Source organism: Pieris rapae, chromosome 8, assembly GCF_905147795.1.
Source record: "Pieris rapae chromosome 8, ilPieRapa1.1, whole genome shotgun sequence".
NCBI classification, from domain to species: domain Eukaryota; kingdom Metazoa; phylum Arthropoda; class Insecta; order Lepidoptera; family Pieridae; genus Pieris; species Pieris rapae.
In genome coordinates, this window is record NC_059516.1 from 10,685,621 (window position 1) to 10,709,402 (window position 23,782).

General features: G+C 35.3%; 2 protein-coding genes across 3 annotated transcripts; both read left to right on the forward strand.

Moving 5' to 3' along the window:
- LOC110992055 (putative transporter svop-1) lies at positions 1 to 7,840 on the forward strand. Its single transcript, XM_022257715.2, has 11 exons — positions 1 to 126; positions 1,595 to 1,756; positions 2,287 to 2,449; positions 3,069 to 3,190; positions 3,444 to 3,688; positions 3,778 to 3,929; positions 4,735 to 4,861; positions 5,509 to 5,643; positions 5,728 to 5,873; positions 6,304 to 6,431; positions 7,044 to 7,840. Exons 1-11 carry the CDS (start codon positions 78 to 80, stop codon positions 7,106 to 7,108), a joined length of 1,494 nt encoding a protein of 497 aa, XP_022113407.2. The 5' UTR covers positions 1 to 77; the 3' UTR covers positions 7,109 to 7,840.
- A 1,464-nt stretch (positions 7,841 to 9,304) lies between these two features.
- On the forward strand, positions 9,305 to 22,768 carry LOC110992050 (cadherin-23). Of its 2 annotated transcripts, none has more exons than XM_022257710.2 (34): positions 9,305 to 9,528; positions 10,367 to 10,444; positions 10,906 to 11,064; positions 11,277 to 11,385; positions 11,455 to 11,602; positions 12,352 to 12,588; positions 12,699 to 12,897; positions 13,076 to 13,371; positions 13,449 to 13,622; positions 13,692 to 13,885; positions 13,952 to 14,069; positions 14,893 to 14,994; positions 15,466 to 15,635; positions 16,341 to 16,516; positions 16,667 to 16,841; positions 16,930 to 17,119; positions 17,187 to 17,328; positions 17,480 to 17,671; positions 17,972 to 18,093; positions 18,524 to 18,757; positions 18,846 to 18,971; positions 19,097 to 19,217; positions 19,307 to 19,404; positions 19,474 to 19,606; positions 19,693 to 19,797; positions 19,983 to 20,152; positions 20,236 to 20,334; positions 20,419 to 20,611; positions 20,797 to 20,906; positions 21,029 to 21,186; positions 21,268 to 21,474; positions 21,761 to 21,925; positions 22,003 to 22,108; positions 22,194 to 22,768. In XM_022257710.2, the coding sequence occupies exons 1-34, from the start codon at positions 9,462 to 9,464 to the stop codon at positions 22,284 to 22,286; spliced, it is 5,166 nt and encodes a 1,721-aa protein (XP_022113402.2). In that variant the 5' UTR covers positions 9,305 to 9,461; the 3' UTR covers positions 22,287 to 22,768. The 2 variants fall into 2 exon arrangements, with proteins under 2 accessions (XP_022113402.2, XP_022113403.2); XM_022257711.2 differs by having other exon boundaries at positions 22,003 to 22,099.
- The last annotated feature ends 1,014 nt before the right edge of the window (positions 22,769 to 23,782 follow it).

The window sequence follows — 23,782 nt, forward strand, 5'->3', positions numbered from 1 at the left end:
AAAACGCAAAAAGTTACATTATTCGCGAGTGTTAGTGTTATGTGGTTGGTGGTACGAGAGTAAATTGTGCGTGGGTCATGGCGAAAATAAATACGATAGCCTTCGAAGAGGCTCTGTCTATGACAGGTGGGTAAATTTAAGAGAAGTAATAATTTGTTTTTTTTTAATATATGTATAAGTATTCTATAATTTAACTACTCAGTAATATAAATGTTGACAGTGTTTTTTTTTCTTTATAACAAATTCTAATTTAAACTTAATTTTTTTGCATTCGATTATCATTAACATGTCTTGAATAGTAACTAAAATTAATGACCATTACAATATTTACTTTTGTTTGTGAATTACAAATATATCACCAATATATTTTTATTTTTGAAGTTATACTTCTTTTGGCACGATGGAGAAAAATGATGAGAGTGAATTTTCACGATGCGCGCGCACACCGACACCTTCGAAATTCGACATCGTGAAGTTAGATCTGGGTGGCATGGAAATCGATAACTATGTTCAAGTTGTATATTCTAGTATTTTTATATTTAGAACACGTGTTTTGTAACAGTACAATTAAACAGTGTGAATATATAAATATTATTTTGGTGTTAAATCAATTTTATATACGACGGAGATAGTATTTACTAATTATTTATTTATTTGAATAAAATCTTTTTGATTAATTTTAATATTTATTGTTAATCATTACTAGTTTATTATTTTATTTTAGTTATTGTTTTTCCATACGCCAAAGAAGTATAACTTCAACCGCGTGTACATAAGTACACACCCTTTTTTTAGTAATTTATTTATAAAAAAAATAAATACTCACAATATTTAAAATATTTTCTAACAGCATCAATCATAGTTGACAATCTATTCTTACTATGCTAACATTTAGATTATGAACGCATCAATGTCAGGGCTAAATGTTGTCTGGGTTTTATATATTATGAGCGTTACAATAAAATGTACTGTTAATGTGACTATTTAAAATTAAATTTAATCTATATGTAACCATTAAAGCTTTATCTACTACTGAATTACCCTTTCATGTAGCACATAATAAATCCGAGGAGTAATAATAATACAATACGATGTTTATTAATTTTACTCTGATGATATTTTTGTAACGACGTTTAATGCATGCACAATTTATACTTTATCGAACAAATAATGTAACAAAAATATCCCTTAAGATATTTATTTTTTAACGACACCATACCCATAAGTCCCCTGGAATTGGAGGTTTCTATTGTCTATGGGTGGTGTTTAGCACTGTACTCTGTGTGTTCATTTACTCTCTTCCTGAAGAAATAGAGAAATTAGCCTGTAATGTATAGGACAAATCAGGATAGGCTTATATTTGTAAAATTATCATAACGTTCTAATACAAGAACAAACATTGTCAGAGGTACAGACTGATACACACTAAAGTCCTATAAAATCATTTTAAGCGATGGTAATTCGTCGTATCGTATCTTGATAAGATCTTTAGAAAAAAAATTACTAAGAAAAAAATAAATCTTTAGCAATAAATAACTAACTATACACAACTAGATAACTTCTAATCTAAAGTTAAAGAAATGTATATTTCCAGGTCTCGGCAAGTTTAATCTGATAATGTTCTTGCTGAGTGTGTTGGTGGTGACAGGGATGGCTTTCGAGGTATTTTCAGTGTCTTATCTGGTGCCAGCTAGTGCCTGCGAACTTAACACCACCGTGTTTCAGCAAGGCTTGATAGCTGGGATGCCTTTGATTGGTTGGTATTAGCCTATTTCAGTTGTTTTCTAGTTCCTACTGTGATGAAGATATAACTGAGGGAGAGGGAGGGAAAAGGAATATAATATTATAGGCAGTTTTCTTTATTACTTATATACAAATATGTACTTATTTTAGATTAGAGGCGGTTTTAAAGATTTTAATTAGTAAAAACTACATTGTACTAGTTTATTTGAATATAAAAAATTCTTATCAAATAACTAAAGCCAACATAAATCTTATTACGTAAGTACAATTTATGGAGAGATAAGGATGTCACCCGACGCAAATTTTTGTTTGTTTAAATTAAGATTGGCACTTTATACCCACTTTTTTCTAACTTTTCACTGGTAGGCCACAATCAAGTAGAACTAGCAGCTGTAATGGTCTTGCAGATAATAACTGCAGTATTAACACAACCGACTCGAAGCTTCGTGGGGTGTTCTTAATATATGATACAATTGTTAGTTCAAGACATCTTTATAATCCTCATGAAGACATGACTTCCAGCCAGTATATGTTGCTTTTCAGGTATAATTGCAACTTCTCACATATGGGGCTACCTAGCTGATACAAAAGGTCGACGGAAGACTCTTCTCTGGTCTATGATATTAGGATTCTGCGCAGGATTTCTTGCTACATTCTCAATGAATTGGATCGTTCTGGCTGTTCTTAAATTTTTATCGTCGGCCGGGTATGTTTTATTTCAAATGCTGTGATATTAAAAAGAGGAAAGATAATCCTGTATCATTAGTATTCTACATTATCTCTGATAGATAAACGTAGGCTATAGAAAAAATTATGTCGTTCCACAACTGAGTAGTCTTTATATTAAGTTTAAAATGATGCCGGCGTACTCCGATATAACATTAGCTTCATGTAGGTACATGTTTAACTTAAATTTTTGTTTTAATTTAAAGTAACTCTTCTCTTGAAATATGACCTTTCTTATGCTTGAACAACTGGATATTAACATAAAATTTAATTTTAATAAACACTTTGTAGTTGTAATCTTCATAAATTGCGAAACAGTATCGGAAATTATAAAAATGAAAATCCAATAGCGCTATAAATGGGTCTTGGTCTCCGATTGAATCCTATTCTTCGAACATTTTTATTTAATCAGACATGTCGCCGATTTTTGTCTTTGAGACATGCTAGTTTCCTCTCGATGTTTTCCTTCGCCCGGCGAGCGAGTCCGATGCGCATATAGACATAAAGTCCATTGATACACAGACGGGGTTTTTAGATGAAAATCGCCTGCTGACGCCACTAGGCCAACATTGCGTTTTATAATACATATTTATTTTCAGTTTAGCTGGTTGTTACCCTTTAGTAATAACGTTGCTGGGAGAAACAACACCACAGAACAAGAGATCGGTCATTATAGCTTTTCTTAACACGCAGTTATTTTTGGGATCAGGAATTATGGCTCGTAAGTATGTTTAATACCACATATATTAGACAATTAAGGAATAATAATGGATATGTTAATAAGTTACACAATAAGCATCGTACTCATGGATCCTGTATATGATTGTTAAAGTAGCTCCAAAGCTATTTCCATAGAACGAAATATGCTTCGTAGAAATTACTATTGGTATTTTAGATATAGAATTCGATTTGGAGCGTTCGTGAGATGCTTCCGTCGAAATAACGTTATGAAAAATTTAAACATTTCTTTTCAGTTTTATCGATACCAGTGTTGCGGTTGACTTTCTCTTACTACGTCCCATTTTTGGGAATATCCATGGAGTCTTGGAGGCTTTTGAACTTCATCTTCTGCCTACCATGTGCGATCAGTGCACTAAGTATCTTTTTCGTTTACGAAAGCCCTAGATATCTGTTAAAGGAGGGAAAGAATGACGAGGCTCTTAACGTGCTGAAAGCTATATTTGTGATCAACACTGGAAAGAGCCAAGATGAGTATGAAGTAAGCCATTTATTTACTTTTTAGCTTTATTACATACTAGTATGTTATCAGCAGAATAGACATAAATTCGTAACTCTAAAACATTTTAGGTCCAATCCGTGATATTGAATGAAGACAATGTGCAGTCGAAAAATAACAGTTTGTGGGCCTCGTTTGCTTCGCAAACGATTCCAATGTTTAAACCGCCTCTACTGAAAAGCACCTTGCTTCTTTCCACCTTATTTGTTATAGCTTATGTTGGGTAAGTTTGTTGTCTCTCTAAAATTCATTATATCTCTATTCAACCCACATTATAAATTTATTTGTTTGATTTCATAAATATAATTACGCAAAGAACAATATTTAGTACAATATTCAGTTTAATCTGATCTGCTTTAAAATGTTAGAAAAAGTATATAATTAATTACAAAACAAAATTGATTATATTACAATAAGCGTCTTGTCAGGTTTCAATTACACAAATCTATACTCATTTGTATAAATTAAAGATTTTTTATTTATTTATACAAATGAGTATATCGAGTATTTATATTGTTTTAATAATACACCTGAAGAATATCACTGCATAAGAATATAAAAATTCGCGTTGCAAAAATATCTCTCTGATGTGTATAAAACTGAAACAATGATTGATGGCGAACTGATAGGCGATTAATCTTTAACAGTTTCTAATTTAACGATTTCTAAATGATTATTTATTTATTTATTTTTAATATAGCTAACATGTTTTATATTTAATAAAAACAATTATACTACAGATATAGCCTAATGGAATACATATTAAAAACAAAAGGTTTAAATTATTTACAAAAGGTAAAAAGTATTCAAAAAATAAAAATTATTTAATACAATTAAACTAAGTATCTAATACCTAATTTGGCTATGTTGTGTGATAGTGTAAAATGTGTGAATGTGGGTGTGTTCATGGTGCAGGTGATTTTGCGCTATGTCATTCATAATCTTCCATTTAAGCATATTTCGCGATAACTTAAACAAACCAAGGCTTTAATAATTACATTATCTATAATGTGAAATTATACTTTCAGAATGCAGCCATTTGTGATATGGATGCCATACATCGCGGATGCATTTATGCGATCTGTAGAGTCGGGTGAGACAACTCTCACTTTCTGTGAAATGTTAAGATATTCACAGAATCAAACCGTTACTGAGGTGAGATTTATTAAAAGGGTCATTTTTATTCATAAAACTGAAGTTGTTGTTGGTTGTAGTTCCTTACAATTTGCTTGTTAACCAACGATTTGGCGATTAAAAAGATTGGCAGAGTGCCTCTTGCTGTATCTCTTCGACCTCTCAATGCCCTTGACTGATTTTTTTATATTGTCAAAGTCATATATAGTAAAATACCTTCAATTTCGTTTTGTTCAATTTCGTTTTGCGGCATCGTGGCAGGCTTGGCTGGATCCTAGGGTGGTCTTTGTTACCAAAAAAAATAGAAATCTCTCATCTCTCAAACAGATTTTGACGTTTTCTGATGTTTTACAAATACAAACTTGCAACGACTTTTGCCAATGACTTTCACCTCTCTCTTGTCTTTGTACATTTGGTGTAGCAAACTTCCATATTCTAGAGTAAACCAACTAGTATTCCACCTCAGCGCCCTCAGCCCACACTTTTTAAATTAAGAAAAATTGCTGAAAATGTATTTCCCTCTTACATTTGTGTATAATTTTAAGCTAATTAAACATTTTATGTGCAATTGCGTGGACTGTTAATAAATCACATGACAATTGTAAAGGCGCTGTGAAATTTGTAAATACGCCACGAATAAATAAATAAATAAATGAATAAATTTTCAGAGCAATGATTGCAGTTTGAACGTCGTCGCTATGACATCGGTGTTTGGTGTAAGCTTGTTCTTGGCGATCGCAAATTCCATCTTTAGTACTAGTGTTAATCTTTTCGGAAAGAAGCGGCTTTTGATTGGATTTATGGTAATGTTTTTAATTTATTATAACTAATGGGGTTCGAGGCAACCACATTTGATTACCAATAACATTACTATTGTAACCTTTCAGATGATGTCCGGAACGTGTGCGATTTGTATTAACTTCTTGCATAATTATATCTTGAGTGGTATTCTCTTCACATTTTACATAGTCAGTGCGATCAACTTCAGTTTCCTATCAATATACACCGTTGATATCTACCCCACATATGTCAAGTATGTATAGTTAAAATGTCTTTTTTGTAACATTTATATTTACCATAATTGTCATGTATTTAATATAAAGAGCGTACCAATTCTTAAAAGGCCGGCAACGCACTCTCGAGCCCTCTGGCATTGAGAGTGTCCATGGGCGACGGTATCACTTAACATCAGCTAAGCCTCCTGCCCGTTTGCTTATATAAAAAAAGGAATTTGTAACATATATCGTAGGTATAGTATTATATACGATGTAAACTTGATAAATACAAAAATAAAATGTGACCACACGCAGTGGCTGAATTTTTGTACTTTGTTAATTTAATTAAAAATTAAATCTTGGGATTCGAATACACGACCTTAGGCTTTAAACATATAGTTGTAATAAATATAATAAATGTATTAAACAACTTATTACCTAAATTAAAATAATTATCTTACATTTCAGAGCTATGGCTGTTTGCCTGACTTTGATGGTGGGACGTGGAAGTTCAGCAATCGGGATTAATGTCTTAAAGTCGCTTCTGACTTATGACTGTGAATTAGCGTTCTACCTCTTTGGAGGTTTGACATTATGTAAGTACATATCGGCGGCATCAGATTGCATGTGTTTTATTTTACACACATTTCATAGTTTTGTGGGTTAAAACGTGCGTTTCTTACGTTACCTCCCTTACCGAATCTAATAGCTAATTGCAGACAATTTAAAGTAAACACCTGGCACCTGGGCACCTGGTATTTGTGTATAGACTATTTGTAAACAAAATCGTAATCGTTGTTTGATGCCGACAATCGAGTTTATTGCGGGCTAGGATAATAAAGCGACAAAAGAACGTATATAACTACGCAGTTTTACTAATTTTAGCAACTTAGAAAGTACTTTAGTACTCAATGATTGTCGTTATTGAGAGAGTGGGTACTGGGTATATTCTATGTAGAGTGTATCATTGTATGAAAGCCAAAACCAATTGATTTAGACGCTTTAGGGAATTCGTCGTTAAATAGATGCATGTTACATGGAGGTTATACTGTAGTAGTCTTAAAGTCTTAACTTTTGTCTGTGCATCTTGGCTATATTCTGATGGCCCCGCCCATCGCAAATTTTGTTTTAGGGTCTAGTATGTTTTGTGTCTAGATACATATACCGTTACATATTACAGATTATAACGAAGCTATTCTCTCTTACAGGTGGTGGCCTCATATCGTTTCTTCTACCAACAGACAACAAAAAGCCAAAAACAATTGAAGACTAACGTTGCATATCTCGTGCTTTTTGAAAATAGAACACAGAATACACTGAAGTGTGATATTACGGATCGTCTATTGTGGTACAATGACCAGGGTCCAAATATATTTAACCCAAGATGTATGTCCATCGATCTCTTATCCACCAGCTAATATTAATTTAAGAGAGCTTACATTTTTCTTCATATTTTCGTTTCATAAGTGGTAATAAAATTGACAAGCTTATTAGGTATATTAGAACTGTATGCGAATTGAAAATTTAGATTGACGATAATTTCTTTGTATATGTTTGCGCTAAATCGGTGTCAGTCAAAGAAGGATGACAATTGTTGATTTCAGACCCACACATACGTCAAATATATTTTACGTAATTAAGTATTTATCTTAAATATTTCATTAGTATTAAGAAAATTATTGTAAACAAATACGAAAGTTTAGTAAAACAAGGAAAATAATTCTCCTAGTTTATTTTTTTAACCCGTGGTAAATTGAGACCTGTACACATCAGAAAGACGGATGAAATGCCTGACAAATATTTTGTTGCGGAAAAGATTTGGTTTTCGTGTTCATTGTTTAATAACCTATGCCATTTTTTCTCAACCATTTTATGTCGCAATCCACGGAAAAACCAAAAAGTTAAGTAAAACAGTGTTGCGACCCCGTGACTGTAAAACTATAATTTAGTTAACACAATACTATAGTTATTTATTGCTTTAATAAACGAATCTTTTGTACCTATATTTAGTTTGCATTTATTATTTTACATCTGCCCGTTCTCGATCTGTGAGCTTACTCACAACAAACAAATATTTATGCGAATATTCACACCGAACGAAAATTCGATGTCAGTCACCACTAGTAATAGTGACTGACATAGTAGTAGTAGGTGACTACCTAAATTAAATTCTAAGTTCCTATGAATTATACATAGGAACTTACAAAGAGAATTCTCTAAGATGGAAAACCTTGGTATAGTATTATTAAAAAAAACTCAAAGGATATTTTTACAAGTCCAGGTAAAAGCTAGGTCACCACATCTGGTCTCTTTGATAAATCGATGTCTTGATTTTCTTCTGGCTGCAGACTCTTGTAGGTTTCTGAATTTGCCCGGTCTGTGACCCGTTTTATGAACAAATCCTACCAACTGCGCCAACTACGAAGGCTACAGCCGAAGGTTTAAAAGAAAACCAAATGTTTTAAAGTAATTTATTTAAAAATTAAAAAATTACGACTAAACAACCCGTAGTTAGGAAATTGAATGCACATTAAATATAGAAACAATGAGGCTCCAAGAGGCAACAAATGCTGACACCAGGCACGTGTAATTCTTTTAAGTTGCGACACACAGGTTCCGTTGACATCATGAGGGACGTGTGATTCTGTGTGTATAGCGAAATGCTGGAATCTGCAGATTGCATGCAGGTACTGGGCAGCGTAACAAGTTATTTGCTGCAATGTTTTCTATAACTCCATGAGCCTATTTTATTAAAAATAATTAAAAATAAAATAAAATACGTTTATTTCGGAACATAAGATCATAATGGTATCACGTATTCCACATCATTAAATTCGACTTAACTCTATGGCCACGTGGGAACATTTTATGGTACGAATAAGCGATTCATCTCAGTAAATAGGCTCGCAATCATGGTTACATGTAATGTTCGAAATTATATATTATTTTGTAACATTCAAAAAGAAATATTTTTATTTCCATAATATTAGAGTAGCATGTGAGCCACACATCCATGCGAGCGGCTTTTAAATTTTTTTAAAGGCATTTTGTTAAAATCAACTAACTGACTTCAAAAAACACAACGTTTAACATGTAAACTTTATTCAATTAATCTAATTATGTATGTTTAGTCATTCGCTTTTTTGTAGATAGATAGAGGCTAGATTTTGTTTACCTGTGTCGATCATACAAATTCCTACGTTAATTAATGTATACCGATTTAGAAGATACCATTTACGTACTCCAACAACTCTCTCTGGGTCGTAAACAATTCGCCCAATCACAACACTGCACTAACGGAAGCCGAATAAGACAATGCCCTTGCTTTATCAAATATAAATACATTTAAAATTCTTTATGAAAATATATCTAGACGATAATTAATTATCGTACTGATAAACACCTTTGTGAGTATTGTTAATCGATGAAAATATTTATCATTATCAAGTGATCTTATCGAAAGCGACACATTATAATCGTGTGATACGTATAGCAGTACTCAACAGGACTTCATTCAATTGTGTAAAAGGTGAATTCGAAATCAATTTCATTAATTTCTCTCAGTTTCTTCTTTCGACCATTTACAGCACCCTCTTCTCCGCTCACTGCTCACATGATCGTAAGAGATGAATCATCTTTTATTGCTAGCTCTAGTAGTGGTGCTTCCTTATGATGACTGGGCGAATGCAAACGGTACGTTTTATACTCTGTTTGATATATATCTCTAAATGGAATAAACTACAACTAAAGTTCATGGAAATAGGCCAAGCGTTAGAATTTAAGTCACATGTAATTGCAGGAAGCATGTGTTTTTCTAAAACTATTATTACTAAAAACAATGTATTGCCTTGTAACAAAAGAAAGCTTTTTGCGCAGTTAGGTCCTTGTTATCAATTTCTATCTTTATAATAACGATTGCAGTATGTAGAAGTTACATATTATAAATATTCCTTCCTATAAGACATTTCAAATAAGAAAATTCCTTCATAAATTTTCTAGTGAGTCGATTCGTCAGCTTTCAAAAACCTAGCACTATACAAGGTTTTTTTTTATTTCATCCTGCTTCTTCTTCCAAGTCTGAGGGAATTGGATAAATATTACAAAAAATAGTTTTATAAATACTTAGGTTTTTATTCCGGTAATGCGATCAGCCTCTATGTGGCATTGTATAATGTTCTATATATGTTGGTATAAAAAGGCCAAGTAAAAAACACATTCAGGCGAAATTAAGTTTCCTGGGACAGTTGTAAATATATATGATTATACTCCTTACTGTAAGATGTTAGCCATTTTCTTATTTAAATGTCTAATAAATTTATATGAAGTAAAAAATTTAGAACTGCTTTTATAAATTTGCCAACTATTTTTATGTCTCTATTTTTCATTTAATTATGTTAAATTTTTATATTGTAATGTAACGAATGAAATGTTAATGAAAAAATAAATAACATTATTTACTAAAATAATTATTAGAAACATTTTGGGTTCAAGTGCATGATGCAAAATAAAGAGATCCTATCTTCATTTTCAGAACCAGAACGATGTGGGTACATGATCCATATCCCGAGACTACCAAAGCCTGATGATCTGCCCGATTTGAACTTTGAAGGTGATTTATATTTATTAATTTACCAATAACATTCACTCAATAGCAAGTAGAATACTACTGTTCCTGAACCGCGCCGTCGACGTTTTTGGGAAAACCGGTTTCCTTACGATGTTTTCCTTCACCGTTCGAGCTAAAATTAAATGTTAAATGCGCACATAGAAAGAAAGTTTATTGGTGCCAGGCCGGGATATAAACCTACGACCACAGAGATGAGAGTCATACCCTCTAGGCCAAAAGTAATGGCAATTTATTGGATTTACAATCAAAGCACTTTGCTACAACGCAAAAGAGTTTTTTGAGTTTTACAGATATCCCATAATAGATTGTTCTTTATAACATACACATAACAAATATAAAACAGCATATGTATGACTTAATGTATTTTAATAATCAATAATTAATGCGATCATAATGATAATAAACTGCGTACGGAGTACTTAATTAAATTAACAATTGTGAAGGAATACCATGGAGCCAGCGTCCCCTCATCCCGGCTTTGGAGCGGGAGGACGTGTGTATGGATGCCTACTTTTCGGGCTCGGCCACTTCCGGGACACAAGTCATATACATGGATGAGGAAATAGAGGAACCCGTGCCTATAGCTAAGTTAAATTATCAAGGTGAGGATTTATACGATACTATACATAGTTATTGATAAATGACGCTCAAATAATCTTGGGATTTTAAGCATATTCATACGTCAAATAGATCTCGATAGCCTCGAAGTTTAATTATTGTAACTTGTTAAAGTTAAATTATTAAAGTTTAATTATTGGCAGGAGATCAACAAATAACGAACACAAATTACTTGTTCATGACAATACAATTTTAGGAACCGAACCACCGGTCGTTCTGCAGCCACTCGTATCTGGTTCATTCGCAATGCTTGGACCAGAAATAAGAAAAGTTAATGAAGAATGGTTTATTTACATCACGCAAAGGTAATTACATCCGGAATATACGAGTTGAGTCTGAAAGATCTCAACTAATTAATAATTATTGAATTGCAGACAGGACTACGAGATTACGGCCATGCAAAACTATATGTTTGAAATTGAAGCCCCGGGGCAGACGTTGGTGGCCACCATTTCTCTAGAAGTGGTCAATATTGACGATAACGCACCAATTATACAGTTCTTTGAACCCTGTGTAATTCCCGTAAGTAATCCTTTAAAATATTTCAAGCTCTAGAAACTTGAAGGATTTTCGTCTTAGAACAGCCTTTATGTTCTTAATATAGAACCTCTGGCATATGAAGCAATGGCAAAAACATTTACTAGAACCAGTTTGGGTAGTTGTTTTTAAAATGGAAGGGAGGGAGAGAACAGGTAGGCAGGAACCCACTGTTAACACACGCCAAGAAATTTCACACAGAGAGCACCTAAAGATATATTATTAATTAATTTCTTATTTACTTTTTCTTAATATATATATTATATATATATACTTTTATAGCTTTCCTAGAGAGCTTCTGTTTTATAACTTTCTTAAATTTATTATTTGACAAGTTTAACACATCACTTGGTAGTTTATGTATGTTTATGACACATGATCAGGAAACAAAAACAGGAATCTGAGGCTCAGAGCTAAAAAGGATGCAGCGATAATGATTATTATTTTTTTTATAAAATCACTATACGACTATTAATTAATAGCTAGGTAGCATTATTGACAAATGAAATATTCAACATTTAAAATCATTCACATAGGAAACACAATGTACACGTATAAACAGCAAAAACAGAAATGTATATGAAATGCTTCTAATATTACATTTACTGCCAGTTCTCAAATCAAGGGCGTAAAACGGAAGAGAAGAACACTTTTTTTTATCGCCAAGTTTTTCACGTTTGCAGTGGACAGTAACACATGTTCACTTGTGACAATAATTTATTAAATTTTTATAGGAGATGAGTGATATAGGTCTGACGAATTGCGTGTACGACGTGACAGATGAAGATGGAGAGATCAGTACTTCACAAATGACGTTTGAAATCAGCAGCGACCGAAATGACGACGACATGTTCCACATCGTCGGAGGGAACATATCACCTGACTGGAAGAGAATGACTATGACCATAGGCCTAAACGTGTCGCTCAATTATGAACTCAACGCCCTTCATATCTTTAGAGTGACGGCTTTGGTAAGTTGCGAAACGTGCGATTTTTAAACTCTTTAATACACCAGGAGAATAAAAAGATATTAAATACCTTACTACCGCCAAATGTCAAAATAAAGATGTTTTGCACGTAGGACTCTCTACCAAATGAGCACCAGATAACTATGATGGTGCAAGTAGAGAACGTGGAGCACCGGGTGCCTCGCTGGGTAGAGATATTCGCGGTGCAGCAGTTCGATGAAAAAACTGCTCAGAGTTTCAAAGTTATGGCCATCGACGGAGACACCGGCATCAATAGGCCCATATTCTACAAAATCGAGACTAATCCTGAAGGTCAGTCATATTTTATACTCTTACCCAGTGGGTTGTCTTTGCCATGGTTCAATAAAGATCTTCGTTTCCAATATTAAAAACACTGGGATTTTATTGGTAATACGAAAATCTACTGTTGTATGAGAAAGTAAAAAGTTTTTAAAATAAAATAACGTTCTCTCTTACATATTATTTGCAGATGCTGAGTTTTTTAAAATAGTAACTATTGAAGGGGGCTACAATGGCGCTACATTAGAAGTGAAACCGATAGATCGAGATGCAATTCAGAGAGAACTCTTCCCAATATCAATTATAGCTTATAAGAGCAACAACGAATCACTACTATCGAGCACCGCCAGCGTCGTGATCATCATTAACGATGTCAACGATAGCCCCCCCAAGCCTCTGCAAACGGAATACTCCGTCAGCATAATGGAAGAAACCGCGCAGACAATTAACTTCGATGAAGAGATTGGTTTCCATGATAAAGATTTGGTGCGTAAAACTTTTTAACTAAGAGACGAGGACAAGAAAATCACCACCAAGTTATTTAAACCCATATGTACCCACAGGGTCCAAATGCGCAGTATTCCGTTCATTTGGAAAGTGTTAACCCTCCAGGGGCGGAGCAAGCGTTCTTTATTGCGCCCCAGGTGGGCTACCAGCGACAGACCTTTATCCTGGGCACACAAAATCATAGCCTGCTGGACTTTGAAGTACCACAATTTCAAACAATACAACTGAAGGCAAGTTAACATACTATCTACCTTTTTAAACACGTTTAATTACATATAAAGTGATAACGTCGCTTGCAGGTGGTCGCGACGAACCTAGGCCGACCTGACCTGACCGGAGAGGCAAATGTGACCATCACACTTATTAACTGGAATGACGAGAAGCCCATTTTTGAGCAGAATGTGCAAGAGGTCCAATTTAATGAAACTGAAGGAGCAGGCTTCTATGTCGGCACAGTAAGGGCTCACGACAGGGACATTCAAGACCGAGTAGAGTAAGTGTTCGGCGAAAGTGTCTCGCTCGTGAATATTTACACAAGTTATGATCTATAACATTTCAGGCACTCGCTCCTCGGCAACGCTCAGAGCTACCTCCACATTGACAAAGACTCAGGAAAGGTGCATGTAACGACAGATGACGCCTTTGATTATCAGAGACAAAACGAAATCTTCGTTCAGGTAATAATATTTTAAGATTTCAAGTTTCGAATTTAACATATAATTATAAATAAGACTTTTGAAGAAAACAGCAAAAAGGTTAGTCGACATCACAGAACACCGAAGAGCTGGCAGCTATTTTGGAGAAACAATTAATCTAGCTATTCAAAGGAGAAACGCTGCCTTTTAATAATATATTTTAATTTTATTATATAACTAGCAGACTCAGCCAAGCGTTGCTGTGGCTAAGGTTTTTGTTATATTACATAGTAGTAAACTATTCAAGGGAAACTGTAGGAGAACTTCTGTAAAAGTTAGATAGTTTATGAGAAACGTTGGTACTTTTAACACAGCGCCATCTGTTGGAGTTGTATCAAATTATAAACAAATAATTTGCTATAAATTAAAATTGCGACTATAATTTGAGATTTAAACTATCCTATCTCTCAAGTTGGATCGAACTGCACATGGTGTGTGAATTTTATTATAATCGGTTAAGTGGTTTAGGAGTCCATTGAGGACAAACATTGTGACACGAGATTTATATATATTAAGATTAATAATTTGATAAAATATATCTATCTAAAATTTTATTAAATTTATTTACAATTAATCGTATATTTACAGTACTTCTAAATTTTAAATAAATGAAATACATTCAATTCAGTTGCACCGTATTTGGTAAAAATTCTGTTAAAATGTACATAGAAAAAACACGCTTCAACTGCATTGTTTAAACAACATTTCAAGTATTTTATAGCAAAGTTATTGTCTTTCAACCTTGCTACTCATAAAATACTCGTTATGTTAGACAGTTTAGTTTAATTAAAATAATCGAAAATAGGTTCTAGCTACGGACACTCTGGGGGAGCCCTACAACACGGAGACGGCGCAGCTTGTCATCAAACTCAACGATATCAACAACACCCCACCTCGGCTGACACTGGTTAGTTTTATTCAAAATGTATTAAACATTTACTAATAATTACGGATACAGCATTGTTTCTGATAATTTTTAATTCATCCTGAAAACAAAAATCCGAGTTACTTATCCAAACCTCATATAATTATATCTGTAAAATACCACCTCCATGTCCGTCGTTCCACAACGGAGCAATTCAGGCAATTTTTGTCACGCACAACCGCTATGTGGATCCAGCTGCCCACTGAAGTATTTCAGAACCAATTCGACTTGGCGTCCTTCAAGAAAAGATAGTACCAATTCTCAAAAGCCCGGCAACGCCTGTTACATAGAAAAATCAGTAATTACAAGCAATCATACATAAGTATTAATATAAAAGAGAGTACATAGAAGCTTTTCCTAATCGGAAAGTTTCTTTAAATTGTGCCTAATATAGAAATATATAGGAATAGCAGTTGAAAACGGTTATGCAAGTGAACTCATTTGTGTGTTTAGCCTCGACGAAGCCCGGAGGTGAAAGAAAACGTGGTCGCTGGCACCGTGGTAACGCGCGACATCCGCGCTGAGGATGCCGATACCTCCGCCGATCTGCTCTATCACATCCAATGGGACGCTTCCTACGCCACCAAGCAAGGCCGACACGTGGACCCCTCGCACTACAAGGAGTAATTATAATAGTCTTCATACCACTATCGTCAACTTTAAAACTTTAACAGTGAAATAAAATTATTAAAAAAACAAAAACTAAACCAAAAGGTCAACACAACCAGAAAACACACGTAATGTTTAAAGTAAATTAAGATTGACTTGTTTCATTTTAAATCATGTACCTACCTTAATTTCAACTTTTGCTTATTAAAATGGAACAGTGGGTTTAAGAAGTTCGAGCTAAGAAAGTCGACTTAGGGTTAGTTTCCAATAATTATTAAGTATTATTATGAAACTTTTTTTTTAATTGCTAACTTTATAGTAAGCCTTTTTACAGGGCTTTTCTTTAATATATTGAAAGGCAGAGATAATAGAGCCTCTGGGATTTTGTTAAAGAAGAGGATCCCTTTTCCCAAAAAAATATTTACTAACTTTGACCCTCTGTCTTCTTTGCCGATAAGTAGGGATTCCTACAGGTTCGAATTTAATGACGTGGAATAAGTGATACCTTGATGATCTTATGTTCTTAAATAAACGTATTTTACTTTAATTTTATTTATTTTAATGTCTTAACTCGCGAGACTTCTGACATTGAGAGTGTCCATTGGCGTTTGCACCCTGTTCTATTTTTTAAAAATCCAGCTTCTGTATATAGCCCCTAATATTAAAAAACGTGCTAAACATTGCTCTTAAATCGACTATAACAAAGCCAAACACTATAGGGTTGTGACCATCGAAACCAGCTACCCTGACGGACATCATCGCTACGCTGTGGGCACGTTGCTAGTGAGGGAAATTAGGGAGGGCATCACTATCGACTACGAGGAGTTCGACATGCTGTACTTGAGCGTCAGGGTCGAAGATAGGAACACCGAGATTGGAGACACCTACGATGAAGGTCTCTTCTGCTCCTTATTACTTATTATTGCAAAATTACTTAGTTCTTTTCTTAATAGTTTAAAAAACGGATTAAAAATGTGAAACCAATCGGAGCACAAAATAGGGTAAAAATTTCAAGATAATTAACAATTACAAATAACTTTCGCAGCATTATTTGTGGTGGTAATAATTGACTTGAACGACAACGCGCCAGTTTGGGATGAGAACACATTGTCACAGAGTTTTACCGTCAGAGAACGTTCCAGTACCAACGTTGTAATCGGCTCCGTGTTAGCTACGGACATCGACGGACCGCTTTATAATCAAGTGCGGTATACTTTACGGTGAGACCGAGTAAACACTTGGTATGAATAAAAAATCGACCAAAATCCGTTAAAACTGAGAGAAATAAACTCTGATGACTTATTATAGACCACGCGGAGATACGCCGAAGAATCTAGTAAAAATAGACCTGAGGACGGGACAGCTGACAGTAGACGAGGACAGCGCTATAGATGCGGACGAGCCTCGATTCAACCTCTATTACACCCTCGTAGCTAGCGACTGCTGCCTGCTTGAAGTCTGCCCGCCCGATCCCATATGCCATGAACCGGAGGGGGAGGTGATTAATATACTTTATTGTAACTATCATATAGTTTATATTTATTTATTAACACGCATGTTTTTAGATAGCGATTGCGATTATAGATACAAACAACAAACCACCGATTCCGGACACGTCGAAATTTAACGTTACTGTAGAGATCTATGAAAATGCACCGAACGACACTAATGTTGTCTTGCTTGCAGCTATAGACTTGGATAGAGACGGTGAGTTCCTTTGTTCCTTTCCTTGTTATATAGATTTATGCAACAATAAATTTGATTCATTTTAGATTTTGTCAGCAAAATGTTTTAATTCGGCAACTTCCCGAAAAGTACATGTTTAATATAGAAAAATGATTTCCGGGTTTCCTTTCAGAAATATACAATACAGTTCGGTACCAGATCCAGTACTCGGTAAACAGTCGTCTGCGCGACTTCTTTGCAGTAGACCTGGACACAGGCCGCGTGTACGTGCACTACACTACCAACGATGTCCTCGATCGCGACGGAGATGAACCACAACATCAAATATTCTTTACACTTATAGACAACTTCTATTCTGTCGGAGGTATCTAGAGAAAAAAATTGTCTGACTATGACTTATTAAGTCTTGGACAAATGCATCTTATGTTGTCATACATGTTGGATCATATAGCACTTAGACAATTTTTGTCTTGAAATATCCAATTAATTTTTAATTACCATAAGAATTCTCAACGCCAAATAGGAGCCAAGTTCAATATCACAAATATTATATATGTAAAGGATAGAAGAAATTAAACGTAGTGAGGTTCACTTAAATCATTGGTTATTAAATAATATTAGTTCAATACTTATGATATCTCAACAAAAGAATTTGTAATTTCAGACGGTAACAGAAACCAAGAACAACTCGAGGTGCTAGTCATTCTTTTGGATGAGAACGACAACGCACCGGAGCTACCCGACAAAAACAAGTTCGGTTGGGATATCAGTGAAGCTGTTCAGAAGGTAAAAGAAAACATTTTCATAATTGCTTATATACGTAGGTATATGACTATTCCTGATCTTGCAGAATCCATTGAGGCATGAAATTTGCCAATTCAACGAAACGTGGATGATCTTTTATCATGCAATGGTTCCTAATATTACAAAGAGGAAACGTTAAGTGTTTAATTTTTAACAAATATAAAATACATATACGCACACGCTCTCACATTTACTCGTCGTATAGGTCGTATTTATCACAGGGAACCTTGGGAAACAGCTACGTTTTAAATAGAAAATATTCTATCTAAGTCGCTAATAGTCTATAATATGAAGATGTATCTTCTTTTTATTGATGTAGATGCTTCATACATCACAATAGTATATGTATAGAACATTACAAGCATGTATCAAGAAACTAAGCTCTCGTAAGTCATAATAATTATATTTCTAGGGTGTTAAACTTTCCCCCTTAATAAACGCCCCGGACCGTGACGAACCGAATACACCAAACTCAGAAGTGGGCTACGACCTCATCAACGTCACTCTCACTTCGAGAGACCTCTCTTTGCCCACACTCTTTGAAATGGTTACCTCCTGGAACGAAGAACTCCAGAACAATATCGGCGAACTACGCACTACCATTGATATGAAAGGCTTTTGGGGGACCTATGCAGTCGGTGTCAGGGTGAGTTTTTCAGTACCTGTTAAACTTAGCGTCTAGGACACTTTTCTGTAATTATGAGTAGCTTTTTTAATAAATATAAGCATTTTAGGCGTTCGACCACGGTGATCCTCAGCAGATTTCAGAGGAGATCTACTCTCTGGTGATTAAGCCTTACAACTTCCATGATCCTGTGTTCGTGTTTCCACCGAGCGGCTCCACCGTTCGCCTAGCAAGGGTAGGTAAGTTTTTTAACTATTTAGATTTAACGAATAAAATTTTACAAAATGTTTGTTGCACGAGACTTTTTCTTGTCAATTTTATTTATGAATATGAAGTTTCAAAGTAAATTATCACAAACAGGAACGAGCCGACTTGAACGTTGTTTTGGTGACTGTGGGTGGAAAAGACTTACAACGTCTCGAAGCGACTGATGAAGATGGGCTTGAAGCCGGGACGGTCACGTTCCAAATTGTAGGCGAAGGTGAGTTCCGGATCAAGGTTCATAGTTTCATAGTTCAAGGTATACAAAGTCTCAGTATTAAATACATTACCCTCATTTACTTGTTCCAGATAGCACTGCAGAATACTTTCATGTTGTTAACGATCGTTTCAACCAAGGTATACTCATGTTGAAAAAAATGTTCACTGAAACCGTCAGGGAATTTCAGGTAAGAATTTCCTCCAGTCATATTATTTAACTGAATTGAGTCGGTAGAGTAATGTTTGGTGTACGGCAGGTCACAATCCGAGCTACGGACGGTGGCATCGAGCCGGGGCCGCGTTGGTCTGAAAGCTCGTTTCGGGTCGCTTTTGTCCCTACCCGGGGTAACCCACTATTTCCCCAACTCACTGAAACTGTCAATTTCGTTGGTGAGATAATAATCCTATAAATTTTCTGAGTTGTTTATATTTCAATATAGTTATAATATGACTAAAATGATATTCTTTTAAAACAGAGGAGGTCGGAGGTCTTTCTGAGAGGCGTGAACTCAGTCGTGCCGAGGATCCGAAGAACTACTTGTGCGAGGACGACTGTCACATTATCGTGTATAAAATATTAGGTTAGTCGTATGCCGTCAGTCCTGAATTAGGACATAAACTACACTTGGCAATTATGGACACTAGATGAAAAATTTAGTTTGAAAGTGATTGCAACAACTACATCCGAAATATGGGGCAGAAAAGCAAGTTTATACTTCTCCAAGATTCCAAATATTTATGTGTTCAAATTGATATGCCTTAACAGACGGAAACGACCTTGGGCATTTTGGCTTGGACAGCGCTGACAATGTCTTATACGTCGTGAAGGAGTTAAACCGCACCGCAGCTATGAGTCACACGTTGCAGATCGCCGCTAGTAACGCCGACACCGCAACGACACCTCTTCCAGAGTCTATTCTGACTGTTACTGTAAACGTATGTACTCTATTTAATTTTGTTATGAAATTGAATGACTATATGCATTAAATAGTATTTTAATATTCATGTGATCTTCTAAGGTGAGAGAAGCAAATCCTCGGCCATACTTCGATCGGGAATTGTACACCGCAGGCATTTCCGTTATGGACACTATTAACAGGATACTCTTCAATGTCTCCGTAAGTATCTACTACACTTGCCACTCTTTACGTAACGATTAATTGTTAGTTGAAAAGAAGCCGTTTTCACCTTTTCCTTCGTAGGCTCGGCACTCGGACAACGCAGAAATAAGGTACTCTATAGACGAGGAATCTATGTCAGCGGATCTGAGCTTGTCGGTCGTCAAGGATTCCGCTTTTCATCTGAACGAGCGCACTGGCGTTCTCACTTTGGCTTTTCAGCCCACGTCCAGCATGCATGGCATGTTCGAGTTCAACGTGGTAGCTCGGGACTCTGGTACGTGTCACCCTTACGGAAAGTACAACAATTACCACCAACTAGAACTACGTCCTTATAAGTAGTTTTGACTTTTACATAAAGTTCCTACAATACAATAAAAAATAAATCGTATTCTGTTATTATAAAAAAAACAGAATACGATTTATCCAACAGGCAATAAAATATTATACTCATATGTTTAGCCGGGGCGACGGATACAGTGGAAGTAAAGATCTACTTGATATCATCACAGAACCGAGTATTCTTCATGTTTGTGAACACGTTGGAGCAAATAGAAAGCAAGATTGACTTTGTAAGTATTTCTAGTAGACGGTATACAAATTGATTAATTATAAGCCATTCATTTTATTAAAAAACATTATCCACAAAGCAATACTTTTAAATTGCGAATTGTTCGGTATTCTCTTGTTTTAGATTGCGTCAACCTTCAGCTCAGGCTTTTCTATGACATGCAACGTGGATCAGGTGGTGCCCGCGAGTGACGAACAGGGCGTGGCCCGCACTGATGTGACGGAGGTGAGGGCCCACTTCGTGCGCGACCACGTGCCCGTCAGCGTCGAAGAAATCGAGAAGTAACCAATCGTTCAAGTAACTAAACGGTCGTTTAAGCGGCGCGACGTCGACGGTTATTATATTGTTTAAACTGTTTGCAGTTTGCGAAGTGACACAGCGTTGTTGGGCGCCATCCAGCGCACGCTGAGCACGCAGCTGCTGGCGCTGCTGGACTTGGTGACAGGTGACAGCCCCAGTCTCAGCGGCGACTCCAATGCCGCGCTGCTCTATGCGGTGGCAGGACTAGCCGCTCTTCTCGGGTTGATGTGCATCGTGTTGCTCGTTACTTTTATAGTCAGGACAAGAACGTAAGGGGCGCCTTCCGACTAATTAATATATTTCTTTAAAAACTTACTGAATTCAGACTTAAAGAATAGTTGGATGGAAAATTAAAGGTAGGTTCTCTTAGTAAGGTCTTAACAGATTTGCAACTGAAATATTTAAAGGTTTTCAGTAGAAAATTACAGACACAATCACAGGTTGGCACAGTCTTGCAAATAGTTATGAAAGAATCCAGAATGAGGTGGTCACTGAAGACACACACTCTATTAATATATCGCATACGTATAAAATAATTGTTTTCGTTGTGAGTAGACTGCATCGTCAGCTGCAAGCATTGTCGATGACGAAGTACGGGTCGCTAGACTCGGGTTTGAATCGCGCTGGTCTGGCGGCGCCCGGCACCAACAAACATGCAGCTGAAGGCTCCAACCCTATCTGGAACGACGCCGTGAAGGCACCAGACTTTGACGCCTTAAGGTTGGTGCAACAAGATAAAGTACAACGAAGCGATTTGAGAGAAACAAAATTAATTCATAATATACTCCTAACATTAGCGAGGATTCCGACGACTCTGATCTGATAGGGATCGAAGATTTGCCGCAGTTCCGCACCGACAGCAGCGCAGCCAACGCCCTCGACTTCGGGGAAGAGGTACAGAGGGCATGTTCTTGTTGTTTAAACAGATTTATTTAAAGTTTATTTTATAACGTAACATTTAATAATGTGCTGTATATATTCTTTTCAGACTGGAAACAAATTGGCGACACACGATAATAACTTTGCCTTTAACCCGACACCTTTCAGTCCAGAGTTCGCAAACGCACCGATCAGACGATAGGGAACTTTTACATTGTTTTTATACCATTAAAAAAGGAAAACAGTTTAAAACAGTAATATTTTATTTACTTTATATATAAATACTGTGAAGCATTTGCTTGATAGTTTAGAAGAGATCTTAATCGATTTGAATTCAAGGTGACAAGCCGCTTGGTCAAAAAAAATTTATTCGGTTTAAACAACAAATTATACGATTTAAAAATACAATGCATTAGTTTTCATTGACACATTTACATGAGACGTTAAACATTTTATTTATCATGGTTTTATTATTTAGAAGATACAATAGAAATTATACAAACAAATTAAAGTTTTAGAATACCTAATCAAAATCGAAATGAACTTAATCTGGGTTTGATTGATTTTAGGTAAAATTTGGTAGATGCCGACTGTATGCCTTTTCAGTAGCACATTGCAGAATTTTTGTTGTCTTTTTTATTGTATGTGTAACCTTGTGTTGATGAATAAATTTATTTACTTTTACATTATAGTGTTCAATTCAAGCTTGAGTTTTTGTAAAATTAACTGGTTTTAAAGAAAAAACACTTTTTTAACGGATTATAGTTATGTATTTGTATTTAAACTTATAATTATTTGTACATAATTTTAAATTTAAACCGACGTTTCGCGTGCTTTACAGCGTGCGTGGTCACGGTGACTGAAGACAAAGGTGTTAAATGTCAAAAAGTATTACAGCTGCAGAAAATGTTGTGTTATCTGTATTTATTTCCCCGGAGTTGGTATCGACTAAAAGATGTAGGGTTTTTGCAGAAATTGCTCACGGTGTCCTCCATTTTCGCGGATTGTTTATTTTGAGATTTTAATTTGGATATTATTGGATCCCAGGTGTTTGATAATTTTAGGCCGTCCTCTCTATTGAAATTGGCGTGTTAACTGGTTTTATTATGTTTTCGATGATTTATAAAAAACATCAATGCATCGAGTATATCAGTTCATCTTCAAAGCATCTAATTGTGAACATCGATGTATATCAAATAACCCTTATAGTTCGAGGTCTGGGTTATAAAAGACCAGACACAATGTCGAGATGATGAATGATGAAGATGTCGATTTTTCATATATCGGTGGTATATGAAAAATCGACTATGATTGGTTTACAATTATAAACATAATCAATTATTTTTTTAACTAAAATCGCGTATAAAAAACGATTTTAAATATTATTTTAAATCGATTATTTTTTTACATCCCTGTCACACAGTTACATTGTCATACTTTTAAATGCACTTCAGGTGAATTAAAGAAATGTTAAAAAAACATAAATGTACTTTGAGTCTTGGTAAGGAAAGATGATTATTACCTATTACTTATTAATAGTAAATCTTTAACAGACTAGGGTATTATTTGCTTGTAATTATATTTCTTTATTCGTTTAACACCAACAGACATCGACAAGACAACTCAGAAAAAGAGAAGCATACAGTTCAACATCGCTCAGTTGACTCGCAAAGCATGCTTGATTTCCCAGGATCATCC